The following is a 17,889-nucleotide window of genomic DNA, read 5'->3' as shown; positions in this document are numbered from 1 at the left end:
GGTGGTCCCTATTTTTCTACTTGCATTTTTATGTGCTTTCAAACTGCTAGGTTGGCAGAAAGTGGGACAAATAATGGGAGCTCACTCCATTACACAACATTAGGAATTCGAACTGCCGACCTTTCTGATCAACAAGCTCAGCATTTTAACCTCTGACCCCTTGAGCCATGCATACCTACCCCTAAAGTCACTTTCAGATAAACCCTGATGAGTTTTACAAATGAGAAGGACTTAGGTCCCATTATTCCAGAATATTGCCAGTTAATGTTGGTACCAGCTAGAAATAAGAACCGCGGGGGGAGGGGGAGGGGAGGGGGGTTTGTATGTTTAAAATTGTATTTGTATTTGTATGTTTTACTCTTAAAAAAATGTATAACTAATAAAGATTACTTTAAAAAAAAAGAAATAAGAACTTGAAATGTCTATAAAAAAATGACAAGAAGGGAGGCTTACAATGATAGAAGCTATTTATCTTTAAAAAATAGTTTTAAAAAACCAGCAAATGAAAATTACCTATAATAATTTGTTATTGTTAAATATAAGTGAATATTACACCTGAAATATGTGAGAATCCTATAATTGTCACATTTTATTTCCGGAAATGAATTCTGTACATCTTTTTTCTCCTTGTCTTTTCTTTCTTTATACATTTTTACATGTATATATTTACATGTTTTAGAATTTTTAGTGAAGCCATGGATTCTACCAAGTTCATTCGTGAATTCATATATTCTACCAAGTTCGTTCATGAATTCATATATTCTACCAAATTCATTGATGAATTCATATATTCTACTAAACTCATTTGTGAATTCATATATTTTACCAAGTTCATTCGTGAATTCATATATTCTATCAACTTCATGAAATCTTGAAAAATACCTAACAAATAAAAATAAAATACAATGGTAAAGGTTACACATTTTGAAAATTTCATGCAGTAAGAATAAAGGAATTATATAAGTAAAACATTTACGGTACTATACAAGCATATTCACTTTGAGAATTATCTACAGATAAATATTTCCTGTTTGTATGGTTTTGCGTTCAGCTTCTTCAGTAAATCACATCAATTTTCTTACTGAACCCACAAATTACTTAGGGGTTTTAAAATGATTATAAAACAATAGTGACACTTCACAATATGCTTTCCTCCGTAGTTTGCTGCTCTTCAGAGCTTTCCTGCTCATCCTTGAAAATTCTTTGCAGAGCCACCTTAAAGGATGCTCTGGGCTGATCCTTTCCCTTCTTCATTCTCCCGACAAAGAAATAAAGGAGTGGGTTGATGCTGCTGTTGAGAACAGCACATCCATACCCGACTGTCATGAGGATGGCCTTATAGAAACCAAAATATTCAATGACATAAAAGACATTCATTGGGAGAGAAAGTAGGAGGAAGAAGATGAGAGCCAGCAAGATGGTGGTGAGAAGTTTCCTTTGATTGTGTTGTATTTTAGACCTCGTATAAACCAAGAGAGTTACAGTGGATACAACCATAAGAGGTGTACAAAGCAAAGCATTCACAATCAGCTGGTAAAGCACAACTGAACTCTTGGTGTAATACAGAATGAAGTGCACCGTAGAGAGCAGGAAGGAGAAGATCCAGATGAGGCCACAAACAAGACTGGGCAAATATGGAGGACGATGGCAGCGATGCCAGAGAGGGAAGAGGACAGCCACGCACCTGTCTAGGCTGATAGCCGTCAGCAGAAACTGGCTGGCAGAATAGGTGAAGGAAAAGAGCACGAAAAATAAGAAGAAAAATGTTTGGACAACGTCACTTACTTTACCCAGAGTTAACACTGTCACAAATATTTCTGCCATAACGAGGGATGTGAGGACTCCAAAATCAGCGACGGAGAGATTCAGGATGAAAGTGGTGAAAGGATTCCTCTTAATGGAAAAGGCCAGGAGATAAATTGTCCTTCCATTTCCCACCAGGCCCAAAATGCAAATCAAGGCAAAGAATGCACAGAGAAGGTTTTGTGTTAAACTATCGAACAATTCGTCATATCGTGAAGAGTAGAATCCTGATATTTTAGACACATTTGAAACAATTTCTGTATCATTGAAAGAAATGTTGACTTGTATAGGTTCAGAAATAACAAATTCATTTTCTATCCTGATAATAAAAAGAAACCAAAAGACAGTCATTATTGCAGAAATATATACATGGGCATGCACAAACACACTTTATTTCTCTCTCTCTCCCTTTCCCTCTCTCCCTGCCCAGAAAGACAAAAACATTGGACAAAAATTTGGAAATGGGTGCAAGAAATTACAGGAGAACAGATAAAATACAAACCCGAAATCTTTCTACTGGGAATAATCAAAGGGAAATATACAAAGAAAATTAAGTACATATTAACACAACTGCTGACTACAGCTAGAATAGCATTTGCCCAATGCTGGAAACAAAATAATACCCGCTTGGACGAATTAGTGAGAAAAAAAAACCTTTGGATTGTGCAGAGATGGACAAATTAACACTGAAATTAAAAGATAAAGAAGAGTCGGAATATTATGAAATTTGGAACAATTGGTACAAATGGCTGCAAAACAAGAATAAAATTAATTAAGCCAAATATATATATATATATGACTATATATATATAGTCATATATGGCTTGACTATTCAGCCGGTTCTCAGAACTCCAAAATGAGTTAACAAGTGATTCTCCTGAACCGATGCAAACCAGCTGAATCCCACTACTGCATAATAATACTTACCATTTGTAGTATCCAGGCGCAATACGAATTCGGGAGATATTCATTTCAGATGGTGGCATGTTACCTAAGGAAGCAATTATAGTAACTCATGACTATGGTTAATAACATCAGACAGCAAAAAAAAAACAAAAAAAAACCACCAACCTAATTTGTTTTAGAAACTTCTTCCCTACAGGTATTCCTTGAGATACCACCAGTCACTTAATGGCTGTTTGAAATTATGTCAGATCCCCCAAAAGCTATTTAAAACTTTTCCAGGGCAGTCCTAAAAATGCAATGCCTGCCTGCCTACCTGCCTCTTTCATTCTATGTTCTGTATTACAGACAATTTATAAGTAAGACCCTTAACTATCAGAGTGAGATACACCTTGTGATTGTTGTTGTCTGGGGAAAAAATAAACAGAGATTTTGACTATGCATCATCATCTTGCTAAATTATTCTAGTTTCTAGTTTGCTAAATTATTGCTTCTTTTGGTTGCCTCTGGGTGGAGAGTGATGTGGATATGGTGATGTGTGAAGCAAAAGATAATGTAGTGTGTTGAACTCCAAGTGAAGTCTAAAATTCATGTTGAAGGAGCATTGGGGGAATGGGAGGTGTTGCATTAGGAGGCATGGGAAAGGGAGGAAATCAGCATAGCAGAAGAAGGGACAGAGCATCATGGAAAATATCAATGTGTTTACTAAGAGTTAGCAACAACTTAATGACACATAAGCAATCAATCATAGAGAGAAATACCAGGTATAGGACGTATGCATAAATTCAGAGAGCACCTACCTTTTGATATCCAAATTCTACTGAGTTGTCCTATTTCAGGATGTCTTCATCGTAGTCCCTGATCTGGTATCAAAGAAGTCCTCTCCTCTCTCAGGACTGTCAGCAAAGTGTAAACACAAATATGGTCTTGATTCTCAGTTCTTTCACACATTCCTCATAAAGCCATTAAATTCTGGACCATTAGTGTTTGGCTGAACTCTGCAATTAGTATGAAAAAGTTGCATCTTTTTAAGATGTCTAAATTACTGTTGATGGGCAATTAAACTTTTCTGTTTAAATGAACCTTAAAGGGATACCATTGCAGAAGGGAAAAAAGCAAGAAAGGGAAAAAACGGATCTCTCTTTTTTGTCTTATCCTTTGGGATGCCAGACACTAAGAGACCACATAGTATGAAAGCAACAATCGTTTTTTATACAGCCCAGGGAGCAAAAATGCTCTAAATATTCACATTGAAATGTTTTAAGTTCTATTCTAATGAAATCAAATTAGAAGGCATTGAGGGGGCTGCTATCATAAGCCCTTGTAGGTTCTCCAGATCAGGAAGCAGGCCTGCAAGATCTTGTTTATATAGCGTATCTCCATAAAGTTTAGTTCTAGTCTTCTTTTTTATTCCCACTTCTTGTACCTCAGTGACTCAGGATGGATAAAGCTTGAGACTTTTTCTGTTTCTTTAGAATAACAGAGTTGGAAGGGACCTTGGAGGTCTTCTAGTCCAACCTCCTGCTTAGGCAGGAAACCCTACACCACTCCAGACAAATGGTTATCCAACATCTTCTTAAAAACTTCCAATGTTGGGGCATTCACAACTTCTGGAGGCAACTTCTGTTCCACTGATTAATTGTTCTGGCAGAAAATTTGTCCTCGGTACTAAATTGCTTGTCTCCTTGATTAGTTTCCACCCATTGCTTCTTGTTCTATCCTCAGGTGCCTTGGAGAATAGCTTGACTCCCTCTTCTTTGTGGCATCCCCTGAGATATTGGAACACTGCTATCATGTCTCCCCTAGTCCTTCTTTTCATTAAACTAGACATACCCAGTTCCTGCAACTGTTCTTCATATGTTTTGGCCTCCAATCCCCTAATCAATTTTGTTGCTCTTCTCTGCACTCTCTCTAGAGTCTCAACATCTTATTTTCCCTCTCTTTATGCAGCCTAGAACTGTGTTGCCTTTTTTGGCAGCTGCTGTACACTTTCCCAGGGCTCAGAGAAGGCTCATCTCCTTTTTCTTTTGTTTTTTAACAGCTTCTGAATGTGTCTTTCATGGCCATCTTTCTGTAGACTCTCTACGTCATATGAGCCCTACAAAGAAGCTTCTTGCTCCTGGGATGGAGTAAATAAAGTGGGATGTCTGTTCTGACCCCACCCCCACTCCCGGCCTGTGAATAAACCAGAACACAGGCTTGGCTGTTTGCCACTATTTAATTACTGAGATAACGAATCCTTTGGCTGAGGGCCCAGACAACTCACATTCAGTAGAATAGCTTGGCAGTAACCCAAATAGTTCAAATGAAGCAACGCAGATAATCCAAATGAACAGACATGGCTAGAATACAGACAGAATTTCTTCACTACTAATTCGAAAGGTTGTTTCCTGCAAATGTCCCCTCCCAACACCTCACTTATAAACTCTCTTGGGAGGAGCCCATCCACAACCACCTGTGCGTATTTGTCTTCTGTGAGTCTGCCTACAGAGTTGCTGCTTCCGTTTCTCAGCCCTTCTCAATCGAGCATCAGGGATAAACTGCCTTTGATCCTCCCCAATGCTCCATGCCTCAGGCGCCTCCTGGTGGCCAACCAGCCCCTCTGGTCCCTGCTCTGAGTCTGAACCCTGCCCAGGGTATTCCACATCTTCCATAGCAGACTTATATGGTTCCTCGCTATCCGAGTCCATCAGCCGGATCCTGCTGGGACACAACAGATGTCTATACTGAAAGAATATGGAATTAAAAAGTAATTTCATTCTGAGAATGAACTGAACACTGAGAACGTCCATTCCAGCTTCAGAATTGTTTTAGGTAAAGGTAAAGGTTTTCCCTCTCCTGTCATGTCCAACTCTAGGGAGCAGTACTATCTCCATATCCTAGCCAAGGGAGCCAGCAGTGTCTGAAGATATTCCATAGTCATGTGACCAGCATACCCTGAGGTGCATGGAATGTTGCTACTTTCCCATCGAAGTGGTACCTATTTATCTACTTGCATCTGCATGCTTTCAAACTGCTAGGTTGCTGGGATCTGAGACAACTAATGGAAGCTCATTCTGTCATGTGATACTTGGATCTCAAACTGCCAATCTTTTGGTTGGCAAGCCTAGAGTCTTAACCACTAGGCTACCACATCCCCTTTGTTTTGGGTTAGAACTTTTGAATTTATCAGCTAATGTTCTAGTATGTTTGAGATTATGTCCCAGTATTGGGAATAGAGTCAAACTAGAAATAATAAGAACATTTCTTTAAACATCAATGTAGGAGCTAGACTGCCAACTTTCTCCATCCAATTTCTTTCTCTTGGTTTTTCCACATCCTTTCATCTGGCTTGTAAAACTGGCTCCCCCCTCTAAATTTATCCAGGGAATGGATACATTTTCAAACCACATTGGCAACAAAATCTGATAGAAGACATTGTGTCGTGATGCCTTGCTTTGTCATTTAACTGACGCATGTGGAGTCAGAGAAGGTGTAAACCAGAGAATGGAGAATTGCACGCACGCACGCACGGACACATGCACACACACACACACACACACACACACACACATCAGGATATCCACACAATTATTGGTGAACATTCTAGAAATTGGGTTCTTGATATTCTCTGAGTTTGATTAATTGCTTGCAAAGTTTCACTACCCAAATTAGGTAAATTAGGTAACATCTTCAATCTTATCAGTCAAGCTCAGAGAGCACCAAAGACCCCTCATTTAAACTCTGAGCTGAAAAAAATATCACTTTATTGGTAATTAGGTTGAAAGCAAATGAATGAAAATATAGTGTCTATGTTCACATACCATGCTACTCCCAATTAAAAATGAGGTGGCGAATATTTCAGTTCCCACAAATTGACCTATCAGCTACTTAATCTCATTTTAGCAAAATTCAGCTTTTTGCTTTTTACGATGTCTAAATCTAAAGGGGAGGGATGACAGAAATCATATCTCAATTGTGCCTGACCATTAGGCTTCAAGGAACTCTGTAGCATTTTTAGAGTTAACTTGGTTTAGGATGCTCGCAGTTTCCCAATTGAAACTCATTAATTATGTCCACGTGTTGGGGAATGAAGGAGTTTTCATCGTATCTTTTGACTGATACCTGATGTTCATAGATGATCTCTGCTAGCCTTCTGCTATTTGCCCTACATAATGGCTATTGCACTCTCTATACTATATGTTGTACATCAATCCTGTTTGCCCCCCCTTTTTTTGCTACAATTCTCACAACTTGTTTAAGCAGGGGGGTTGGACTAGAAGACCTCCAAGGTCCCTTCCAACTCTGTTATTCTATTCAATTCTAACATGAAATGAGTTTTAGTTGTTGTATATACAATCTGTTTCCTTTTCCTGATGTTTGGGGTTGCTGTACTGTGGTTCTACTATACAATACAATAGCAGAGTTGGAAGGGACCTTTGAGGTCTTCTAGTCCAACCCCCTGCCTAGGCAGGAAACCCTATACCATTTCAGACAAATAGCTGAACATCTTCTTAAAGACTTCCATTGTTGGGGCATTCACAACTTCTGTTCCACTGATTAATTGTTCTAACTGTCAGGAAATTTCTCCTTAGTTCTAGGTTGCTTCTCTCCTTGATTAGTTTCCACCCATTGCTTCTTGTTCTACCCTCAGGTGCTTTGGACAATAGTTTGACTCCCTCTTCTTTGTCCCTCTTCTTTCTACTCATCTAATGTTCTTACACAGCTTCTCTTGTGGGATGTTGGGTTGTAACTTTAAAATCTGTTGTTCATGGGTGGGATCCAGCTTCTGTTACTGCCAGTTTGCTCAGGGATGCGCTTTGCACTATTCGTGCATCCACAATAGTAAAAAAAAAATTGCTTCTGCGCAGAAGCAAAAAAAAGAGCTGGTGCCGCCGATAGAACCAGTTTGAGGGCGTGGCCAGCCGAGTTACGATCTACTTGGCCAAACCAGGCCGAACCGGTAGGAACCCACCTCTGGTGTTGTCCTTATGAACCGCTTTCAGATTTGACACTTTTTTTCAGGTTTGTCCTTTTTTCCAAGGAAATTTGATCACTATAATAAAGGAAAGGCATCCTCGGGGTCGAATCAGCTCTTCCTCTGAGGTCCTTCAGTTCTGAGGTAACCTCCACCTGGGATGACCATTGACTGAAAAATTCAGTCCAATGGCTGCTGCCATCCTCTTTGCCAGATACTAGTTTCTCCCTCCACTCCAGTCCTCTGGGGAACTGGGAAGTAGAGGTACGTTGCCAATTTCTTTACAATCTGTTCGGGCGCCCTCCTGTGCACACTTGTGCGCATGCGCGACACTTCTGTGCATGTGCAGGTGGGTGGAGCCTCCCCTCCTGCTACTACTGGTTCAGCCGATCCGGGTTGAACCAGCAGCAACCCACCTCTGCTGGGAAGGAGGGACACCCACAGCCTTCCCAGATCTGGCTAAATCCAAACCCAAGAAAAAGCCAAGAAAAAGTCAAGCTGAAGTGGGTGCCAGAAAGCCAGGATTGGAAGAAAAAAAAAACCCCACTTTATTAAAGGTGTCAAAAGAAAGTGAGTTTCCATATATGGAATAGACCATTTAACTATGCAAAATGGCAGTACAGTTGTGGCTCTACGGGAGCAAATCGTTCCTGAGGTAACTCCTCTTTCAGGAAGCTATTGATTCTTTTACCGAAGGCGGTCCAAGGTTTTTCCCGCCAAAAACCTAACAGAATCCCCTTCTTTCCTCTTATTGGCTGATGAGGGGTGTCAGGTGACAGTCGGGTTCTATTCTATTCTATTCTATTCTATTCAATAGATTTATAGGCCACCCAATCCCGAAGGACTCTGGGCGGCTTACAGAAGAAACAAATCTTAAAAAAATACAAGGAATTAAAAAACAGAGAGATAAATTAAAAACCTCATCATGCACACCACTCTGGTCGGGGCTAGACCTCAATCATGAGGTCAACTCCCAGGCCTGCCCGAATAGCCAGGTTTTGATAGCCTTTCAGAAGGCCATGAGAGTGGGTAGGGTCCGGATCTCTGGGGGTAGTTCGTTCCATAGGGCCGGAGCGGCTGCAGAGAAGGCCCTCCTCCAGGGAGCCACCAGCCGACATTGTCTGTTGCTTTCCTTAAAAGGAGCTAATTTCCAGTAAGGGAACTCAATCTGCATCTTTACATGATATTTAGACAGGCTTCTCCTTTTTAACCAAAGGAGTTGCATGAGTTTGAGAAAAATGTGCATTAGCTCAATTTAAGCCACAGGGTATGAATGTTCATGCGTGCCAAATTACATAACAATTCCAGAGAGATTTCTGAGGGGCCCATGAGATTGCTCAGTCCAGTTGACTCCTAACCCTTAATGAACATTAAGCACTTTTAATCTCCTTTCCTGATAACAGCTATTCTGTTAAGTGTGCTAGCCTTCTTTTTCCCATTATCTTACGTGAAGATCTGATCATTTTTCTCTGTTAATACAACTCCTATTCAAGAGATAGTCAGCAGATATTTCTTAGAAGGCAATTCTAGAATGCTCTTTTTCACATCTTTTTTCAGATCCATCCCAATATTATCTCCATTGTACAATTTTATAATATTAAATAGCAAATTCTTCCTCTTCTTTTTTTTGTATGATGGGAAGTTCTATTAATTTGTTTGTTGCTGGTTCCCTAGCTGAGAATTAAAAAGAATCTTTGATCTTCTTTTCTTTAAAGAAAAAAAAATATTAGGAGAAACATTTCTCCTTTCTAGCTTCTTTTATCTATCATCTTCAATTACTTCTGACAAAATGTATTTTTTAAACTAAATCTGTCATCTCTTCTTTCTATTACCTCCATAGTGATGCCCACTATTGAAATCTTAATAGTACCTGTTCATCCTGGTAATATTGGCATACCTCTATTGAATAAAGGTGTTTCATGGAATAATCCTCCCACTTATGACTGCATGACTGAAACTTTGTTGCTTGTATCCTTACAATTCACATTGATATTGATTGTTTCCTGTTTGCTTATTTGTACCCTATGGCTATCATTAAGTTCTGTATCTTATGATTCTTGATGGATGTATCTTGTCTTTTTATGAACACTTGAGAGCATATGCACCAAAGACAAATTCCTTATGTGTCCAATCACACTTAGCCAATAAATAATCCAATTCAATCGTATTCTAATTAGATCAGGTAAACCCTTTAATTGCTTCCTTGTTTCCTAATATGCAGGAAGAAAAACTTGTTTTTTTTTTTTAAATTTCATGCTGTTTCTTCTTTTTCCCATCTCAAGATGATCTGTTCCATTTTCTATTCAGACCGTGATTGTTATTCAACCTATGCAATCCATGATGATGGTGATGAGATTTATTTATTTGTTTTATTTTATTTATTTAGTTTGCCACTCATGGACAAGATAACAGGAATAAGACTAAACATGAACAAGAACACAGGAAATGGGTACAATTAAATGGGGACAGTACGACGGGGACGTTAGGCACGCTGGTGTACTTATGAGATGATGATGTGGGGTTTCCATCACTGGCTGGTAAGATTCTGCTAACATATCTGGTTCTGCCCAATAATAACTTTCCAGTTTTATCCATATTTCTTTTTTAAAAAAACAAACAAACTTGGATTTTATTAAAAATTGTTAAAACGAACAGAAACTAATACAGAAAAGAGAGAGGGAGAGGCAGAGAGAGAGAAAAAAGAAAATAGAAAAGTGCAGAAAGAAAGAATACTAAGAAATGGAAACAAAAGCTTGTAATTTCCTCGGTGGCAAATGCAATTATGTTTACAAAATTATCTCTTACTCTACGTCCCAAAGGTGCTTTTTCAGGAAGCACACGGAATTCTGTTACCTTCCCACCAAAGGTGGTTCCTATGTTTTCTACTTGCATTTTTCAGACTGCTAGATTGGCAGAAGCTGGGACAAGTAATGGGAGCTCACTCAGTTACGTGACGCTAGGGATTCAAGCCACCGATCTGCCGACTTTTCTGATTGACAATTTCAGCATCTTAGTCTCTGAGTCGCCGCGTCCCTTAAATCTTATAGTATGGGAGGATTTTCATGCTGTTTCTTCTTTTTCCCACCTCAAGATGATCTGTTCCATTTTCTATTCAGGCTGTGATTGTTATTCAACCTATGCAATCCATGATGATGGTGATGAGATTTATTTATTTCTTTTATTTATTTAGTTTGTCACTCATGTACAAGGTAACAGGAATAAGAATAAACATGAACAAGAGCACAGGAAATGGGTACATTTATTGATTGAAAGCTGACCAAAATAGTTTTAAGATATAAAAATGTTTTGAAAAAAATAACCGCGATTGTCTAACAAAACTATCCTCTTTGGTAAAATTACTCCACATAGATTTCATATGAAAAATTGGTCCCTTCTGCATTTTCTTTTGATGGTTATCTTATCTGTCAGAAAGAAACAGCAGTGTCTAATCTAATAACGGCTAAACCATGAAACCATTTTACCAAATAATGTTTTTCATTGTTCAGCAAAGAATCGAGAGAAGACGTACATTTTACAATTACAGCTCAATATATCGATTCCTTTTGGAATGCTTTTCTGAAATTCTTCCTATGCCAGGGAGCCATTCCAGGACCTGATGTAGAGGAATATATGTTTTGTGTTAGAGAAAGATTACTCTCCAGTCCTTATTTCCAGGTACATATAAATCTCTTTGTCTATTACTTATTGATTTATTTAGTTTGTCATTCATGTGCAATATAACAGAAATAACAATAAAACATGAACAAGAGCGCAGGAAATGGGTACAAATAAATGGGGACAGTAGGACGGGAACATTAGGCACACTGGTGCGCTTAGGATGATGCTGATGATGATGATGATGTGGGGTTTCCATCACTGGATGGTTTTAAAGAAGAGATTGCACAACCTCTTGTCTCAAATGGTGTAGGGTCTCCTGCTTGAGCAGGGGGTTGAACTAGTCGACCTTGCCATAAGAAAATTCTAATTAAAAAAACCAAGGACGAAACCACAAAGAATAACTCTTAATTTAAGATCAGAGGTTTCATTGTTTCTAATCATTTGGAACAAAGGACAGAAGCAAAAGATAGAATAGCAATAGTGCACTTACATTAACAAGCTTTTGCAACGGAATCCAGAGATGTAGCAGCTCCTTCAAGTCCTTTAACTAACACCATTCTCATCCCAGGCCACATTTCTTATACCTTCTTTTTTTACTGACATACGCATTCCAGATTTTCACTTCCTTGTATTTTCTTACTGACTGTCCCTTTCTGTGAACACATGTGTACATTTGAAGCTGTCAGACACTTGTTACTTTCAGTTCCCCATTTCCTACCAACTCATTGTTCTTGCTCTAAATATATCCGTATATACATACTTTGCAGAAAATGCAACACACAAGTCAGCACATTAGAAATATGGTACAAATCTGGTACATTTCGAAGTTATGTTTGTTCAAAACTTTGGTTCATTGAGGCCTGCAAGCTCACTCCTGGGCCTTATTACCTGAAACTTTCCAATGGATATAGCTCTCTTCTCTCAAACGTATGGAGTCCCCTTGTACTTTCACAATTATGTTTATGAGGTTCATAAACCGTCTGCTGGCCGACTGATGTTATAGTTTTAAATCATATTTATCATAAGGAAGGACATGAGTGTTGCCCCAATTGTTAACACTGGTTAAACAACCTTTGCAATAAGGATGTAAACCTATAATAGTAAAGGAAAAACTCGGAGAAACATGAGCCGAGGTGGCGCAGTGGTTAGGGTGCAGTACTGCAGGCCACTTTAGCTGACTGTGATCTGCAGCTCAGCGGTTCAAATCTCACTGGCTCAAGGTCGACTCAGCCTTCCATCCTTCCGAGGTGGGTGAAATGAGGACCCGGACTGTGGGGGCAAGTTGCTGACTCAATTTGCTTAAAAAAATTGTAAACCGCTTAGAGAGGGCTGAAAGCCCTATGAAGCGGTACATAAGTCTAATAAATAAATAAATAAAATAAAAGCTCTTGACTTCCACCCTCCCGTGCATGAAGACCAGTGGTGGGATTCAGCCAGTTCGCACCTATTCGGGAGAACCGGTTGCTAACTTTCCAAGCAGTTCGGAGAACTGGTTGTTGGAAGAAATCTCATTTCATTTTTTTCCACTTTACAAGCTAATCCTATAAGGAGGGCAGGAAGGAAACATTCTGGTGTTGTTTCTAGCCTAATCTTTATTGCCCTGCTTACAGAAACTGCCTCTCTGGTTAACTCTTATTACATTGTAACAACTAAGGTGAAGCGCTCATCAACCTGAGTGATGTTGAGTTGGCCATGCCCACACAGTCACATGACCACCAAGTCCCACCTACCCTGTTGGTCATTAGGGCAGAGAACTGGTTGTTAAATTATTTGAATCCCACCACTGATGAAGACAGATGCAAAGGATGAATTAAGCCAGGGGTCCCCAAACTTGACAACTTTAAGACTTGTGGACTTCAACTCCCAGAATTATCCAGCCAGCTGGCTGGAGTATTCTGGGAGTTGAAGTCCACAAGTCTTAAAGTTGCCACATTTGAAGACCTCTGAACTAAGCAGTTCTGCTTTCTCTCTCCTGCCTGTTAATTCTTTGCCATCTTCTGCCATTAGCGGAATGGCAAAGCATTTTGGTATCTTTCACTTTTTTCTTATTTTTTATGTATCAAAAGAAACTTTTTTTGAAAATTGTTTTTGACATTTGTTGAAAGTCTTACTTGATCGAAGGTCTTAGCTCCCCTAAATCCATCTTTGAAAGTTTGGGCTATTCTGCCTTAATTAAAGGTAAAGGTTTTTTGCTAGTCATTCCCGACTCTAGTGGGTGGTGCTCATCTCCATTTCAAAGCCAGAGAGCCAGTGCTATCCAATGATGGCTCTGTGGTCATGTGGTTGGCATGACTAAATGCCAAAGGCACACAGAACACTGTTACCTTCCTACCAAAGTGGTCTGCATTTTTCTACTTGCATTTTTTACCTTCTTTCGAACTGCTAGATTGGCAGAAGCTGGGACAAGTGACGGGAGCTCACTCCATTACGCGGCGCCTGGGATTCGAACCGCCGAACTGCTGACCTTTCTGATCAACAAGCTCAGCGTCTTAGCCACTGAGCCCTCTGCCTTAATTATGTGTTCCTTTTCCCATTTTTTTTGTACTTATTATTTTCTTCTTTCAGTTGATCAGAGTGTTCTTTGTGCAACCATTCTTGCTTTTCTTGTCTTTCCTTTTTAGTGGTATTGATAAAAAAGTGTGATTTATCTCCACCCTCGATGTGCTTTATTGAGCTATAGTATGCCAGGCAACAAACCCCGTATTTTGGAAGAACATTAATCACAGATCTTGCTGTATCTAAAACAATCTTAAAAGAGTTTACGTCCACCCCTAAAGCGGTGTTGATGGCATTAATCTCAGTTGTCTCAGTTCATTGAATATGCTAAGTCATTTGTATACAAAACATAGCAACTATCTGGTTTAGTGTAGCGTTGCTAAACTGAGCTGCAGAAAAGCAGAGAATGAGTCACTTGTAGTGTTGACAGTGAAGCTTGTTTGTTTGTGAAGGAAGTGTCAAGTGGGCCCCAAATGGTCCCTGTGAACCCTTGGAACATTGAATTGAATTGAATTGAATTTATTAGATTTATAGGCTGCCCAATCCCGGAGGACTCCGGGCGGCTCCGGGCGGACATGTTTCAAATTTCTCAACCATGTTACAAAACTTGACTAGCCAATTCCCTTCTATTCACTGAGGTACTGATTTTTGGATTGCACTCTGGAATCAAACATCATGTTAGCGTTTTAGTGTTTTATTTCTGAAAAAGAAAGTCTTGGAAATGTGCCATTTTTTTTTTCATTTTCCTTTGCTTTTCTGCCTCATGCTAAGGGAATAAATGGGGAACTCACCAAATCTGCAGACGACACCAAGCTGGCAGGAATAGCCAACACTTCAGAAGATAGGCTTAAGATACAGAAGGATCTTGACAAACTTGAACATTGGGCACTGTCCAATAAAATGAAATTCAATGGTGAAAAGAGCAAGGTTCTACATTTAGGCAAGAAAAATGAAATACATAGGTACAGTATAGGTGGTACCTTCCTCAATAGTAATAATTGTGAGAGGGATCTTGGAGTCCTAGTGGACAACCATTTAAATATGAGCCAGCCGTGTGCAGCAGGTGCCAAAAAAGCCTACACATTTCTAGGCTACATAAACAGAAGGATAGAATCAAGATCACGTTAAGTGGTAATACCACTTTATAATGCCTTGGTAAGGCCACACTTGGAATACTGCATTCAGTTTTGGTCGCCACAATGTAGAAAAGATGTGGAGACTCTAGAAAGAGTGCAGAGAAGAGCAACAAAGATGATTAGAGGACTGGAGGCTAAAACATATGAAGAACGGCTGCAGGAACTGGGTATGTCTAGTTTGATGAAAAGAAGGACTAGGGGAGACATGATAGCAGTGTTCCAATATCTCAGGGGTTGCCACAAAGAAGAGGGAGTCAAACTATTCTCCAATGGTAGACCAAGAAGCAATGGGTGGAAACTAATCAAGGAGAGAAGCAACCTAGAACTGAGGAGGAATTTCCTGACAGTTAGAACAATTAATCAGTGGAACAATTTGCCTCCAGAAGTTGTGAATGCCCCAACACTGGAAGTCTTTAAGAAGATGTTGGATAGCCATTTGTTTGAAACAGTATAGGGTTTCCTGCCTAGGAATGGGGTTGGACTAGAAGACGTCCAGGGTCCCTTCCAATTCTGCTATTATATAAGAATATTTATTTATTTATTTGTTCATTGATTCATTCATTGACTAATGAATGAATGAATTCTTGTTCTGCATTGAGATGAATGAATGAATTAATTCATCTGAAGGCAGAACAAGAAGCAATGGATGGAAACAAATTAAGTAGAGGACCAAACTAGAATTAAAGGGAAACTTCCTGACAGTTAGAACAATGAATCAGTGGAATGGATTGCCTTCATTGAGGGTTCATCACTAGAGGTTTCTAAGAAGAGATTGGACAACCATTTGTCTGGAATGGTAAAGGATATCCTGCTTGAGCTGAGGGTTAGACTACAAGAACCCCCAAATCCTTTCCAACTTTGTTAATCATCCATCCATTCATTTATTCATTCATGTTTTCCCATGGTGATGCTTTTCATCCTGAATGTTGGAGATGATGGAAGGATTCTCTTCCATTATGTTTCTTTTGGTTACAGGGAAGTGTCCTAAGCTGCCCATTTTTCCTAGGCTGAGAAAGCTTAATCAGAAGAGCTTCTCCTGTCTTGCTTTGAGATTGAATTGGACTGTGAGAAAACGGGAGTCAGAAGATTCCTTGGAGGTGATTCTACAGGGAGAGCCAGGCCTTTTCTCCCACTAACCAAGTGAGTGGATGGTCTCCATGTTCCACTCATGACAAGTTCACCAAAATTCTCTTCCCTTTGGACAAAAACAGAGAAAAATGCTGGAATACTTTTTTCTTCTTCTCCAGATTAAATAAGAAATTTTGGAAGGAAATACAGAAACATTTTGACTTTGCAAAGTTGTATTTGCTTTTTTAAAAATGTACGCTAACTGCAACATTTGGAAACACGACAAAATGGTTAAGATGGTGGATGCTTGCATTGATTCTTGGATTCATTTGGGGAGGAAGGAAGCCGATACCATAAAACGTTACTTCTTTAATGGCCTTGATTCCAGGAATTTGACATCCAGATTAGATTGCTTCCCTGTCAGATAGCTTTTGGTTGTTCCATATTTCAAGATAAAATTGGGGTTTCAAGCACTTCTTTGCATACTGTGTGCGATAACATATAACGTAGCAAAATTCTGAGAAGAAAGCTGTGTAAGTTCTTTTTTTTCTGAGAAACTTTGCAGCTTGATCAAGCTCCATTCTCCTTCTCAACTGCACTTACATCAAGTGCAGGCTAAGAGGATTCATTGGAAAAGACACCTCATGCTTAGATTCTGAAAGAGACCAGCTGTTCCCATCTGGAGATTCATCACCAGGTATGTCTACAGTAAAGGGAGAGTTTCTTTTTGTGCTAATGGTTATTTGCAAAATACTCCTTTTTGAGTTTAAGGGAAGACTCGGGGACTATTAGTATGAGATCAGCTAATTCCACAGGATCCTTTGGCCAATGTTAGAACTCAACTTTTTTCTCAGGATAATGTGACAGCAATGTTCCCATCCTTGATTTGTTGACTGGTGTGTGTCTGGCTTTGGTTGAATATTTTTTATCTGAGATCTTTTTCTTCATGCAAGAAAGAGAAAGAGGAATTGCTCAAGATCTGGGCACAAAAACCCAAGAAAATCCTGGAAACATCTAAGAGATGATCTGGTCCCTAAACTGCAAGCCAGTAAGGGCAACTTGTTTATTTACTATAAGTAATCTATTCAACCCCTTGGGAGACTCATGAATAGTTCCAGAGGCAGAAATTGTGAGCATTCAAGGAACGTCCTGTCTACTACGGGAATCTCCCTTGACAGAACAGCTAACAGAAAGAGCAAAAAAACCCAATGCAATTAGAATAGAATAATAGAATAGAATAATAATTTTATTGTCACTTTGAATGAGAGATGGAAGCTCACTCAATAGCAGTAGACTTAGCAATAGCAGTAGACTTATATACCGCTTCATAGGCCTTTCAGGCCTCTCTAAGCGGTTTACAGAGAGTCAGCATATTGCCCCCAACAATCTGGGTCCTCATTTTACCCACCTCGGAAGGATGGAAGGCTGAGTCAACCCTGAGCCGGTGAGATTTGAACCGCTGACCTGCTGATCTAGCAGTAGCCTGCAGTGCTGCATTTAACCACTGCGCCACCTTGGCAGACTCAGTTACGTGACGCTAGGGATTCAAACCACCGATCTGCCGACTTTTCTGATTGACAATTTCAGCATCTTAGCCTCTGAGCCACCGTGTCCCTTAAATCTTATGGTATGGGAGGATTATCTTGAGAGACAGAAGGAAGAGCCACAGACTAAACAACCATTAGGCAAAAAATATCTCAGCCCACCAAAGGAAAAGGGGAATGGGAAACAGTTCAGCAGGACCCTTACTAATTTTTTAAAGTAAGAACAAAGTAAGGGAGACAATTTTGAAAGATTTTGTTAGAGTAATCTTACAATAAAGCTTGGATTCATATTCATAGTTTAGGATTCTTGTTTGGAATATCTTACTGGTCTTAATCTTGCTGATCAGTGACAAGATATCAATCT

At 39.5% G+C, this 17,889-nt stretch overlaps 1 protein-coding gene across 1 annotated transcript; it reads right to left on the bottom strand.

The window, feature by feature from the left end:
- Positions 1 to 611: 611 nt before the first annotated feature.
- On the bottom strand, positions 612 to 11,812 carry LOC116512641 (proto-oncogene Mas-like). The gene is made up of 4 exons (XM_032223244.1): positions 11,772 to 11,812; positions 3,507 to 3,704; positions 2,731 to 2,794; positions 612 to 2,122 (listed from the first exon to the last, which is right to left on the bottom strand). Exons 3-4 carry the CDS (start codon positions 2,787 to 2,789, stop codon positions 1,138 to 1,140), a joined length of 1,044 nt encoding a protein of 347 aa, XP_032079135.1. The 5' UTR covers positions 2,790 to 2,794; positions 3,507 to 3,704; positions 11,772 to 11,812; the 3' UTR covers positions 612 to 1,137.
- Positions 11,813 to 17,889: the final 6,077 nt, after the last annotated feature.

The sequence above is a fragment of the Thamnophis elegans genome, chromosome 8 (genome assembly GCF_009769535.1).
Source record: "Thamnophis elegans isolate rThaEle1 chromosome 8, rThaEle1.pri, whole genome shotgun sequence".
In the NCBI taxonomy this organism is placed as follows: domain Eukaryota; kingdom Metazoa; phylum Chordata; class Lepidosauria; order Squamata; family Colubridae; genus Thamnophis; species Thamnophis elegans.
Note: the sequence above shows the minus strand (reverse complement) of the source record. Positions and strands in the feature narration are given on the sequence as shown.

Excerpts from the sequence above, each read along its gene's own strand:
- LOC116512641 (XM_032223244.1), bottom strand. The coding sequence starts at position 2,789 with ATGCCACCATCTGAAATGAATATCTCCCGAATTCGTATTGCGCCTGGA. Across the intron at positions 2,123-2,730 it reads GCGCCTGGATACTACAAATG|GATAGAAAATGAATTTGTTA; the intron begins GTAAGTATTATT and ends TTTTATTATCAG.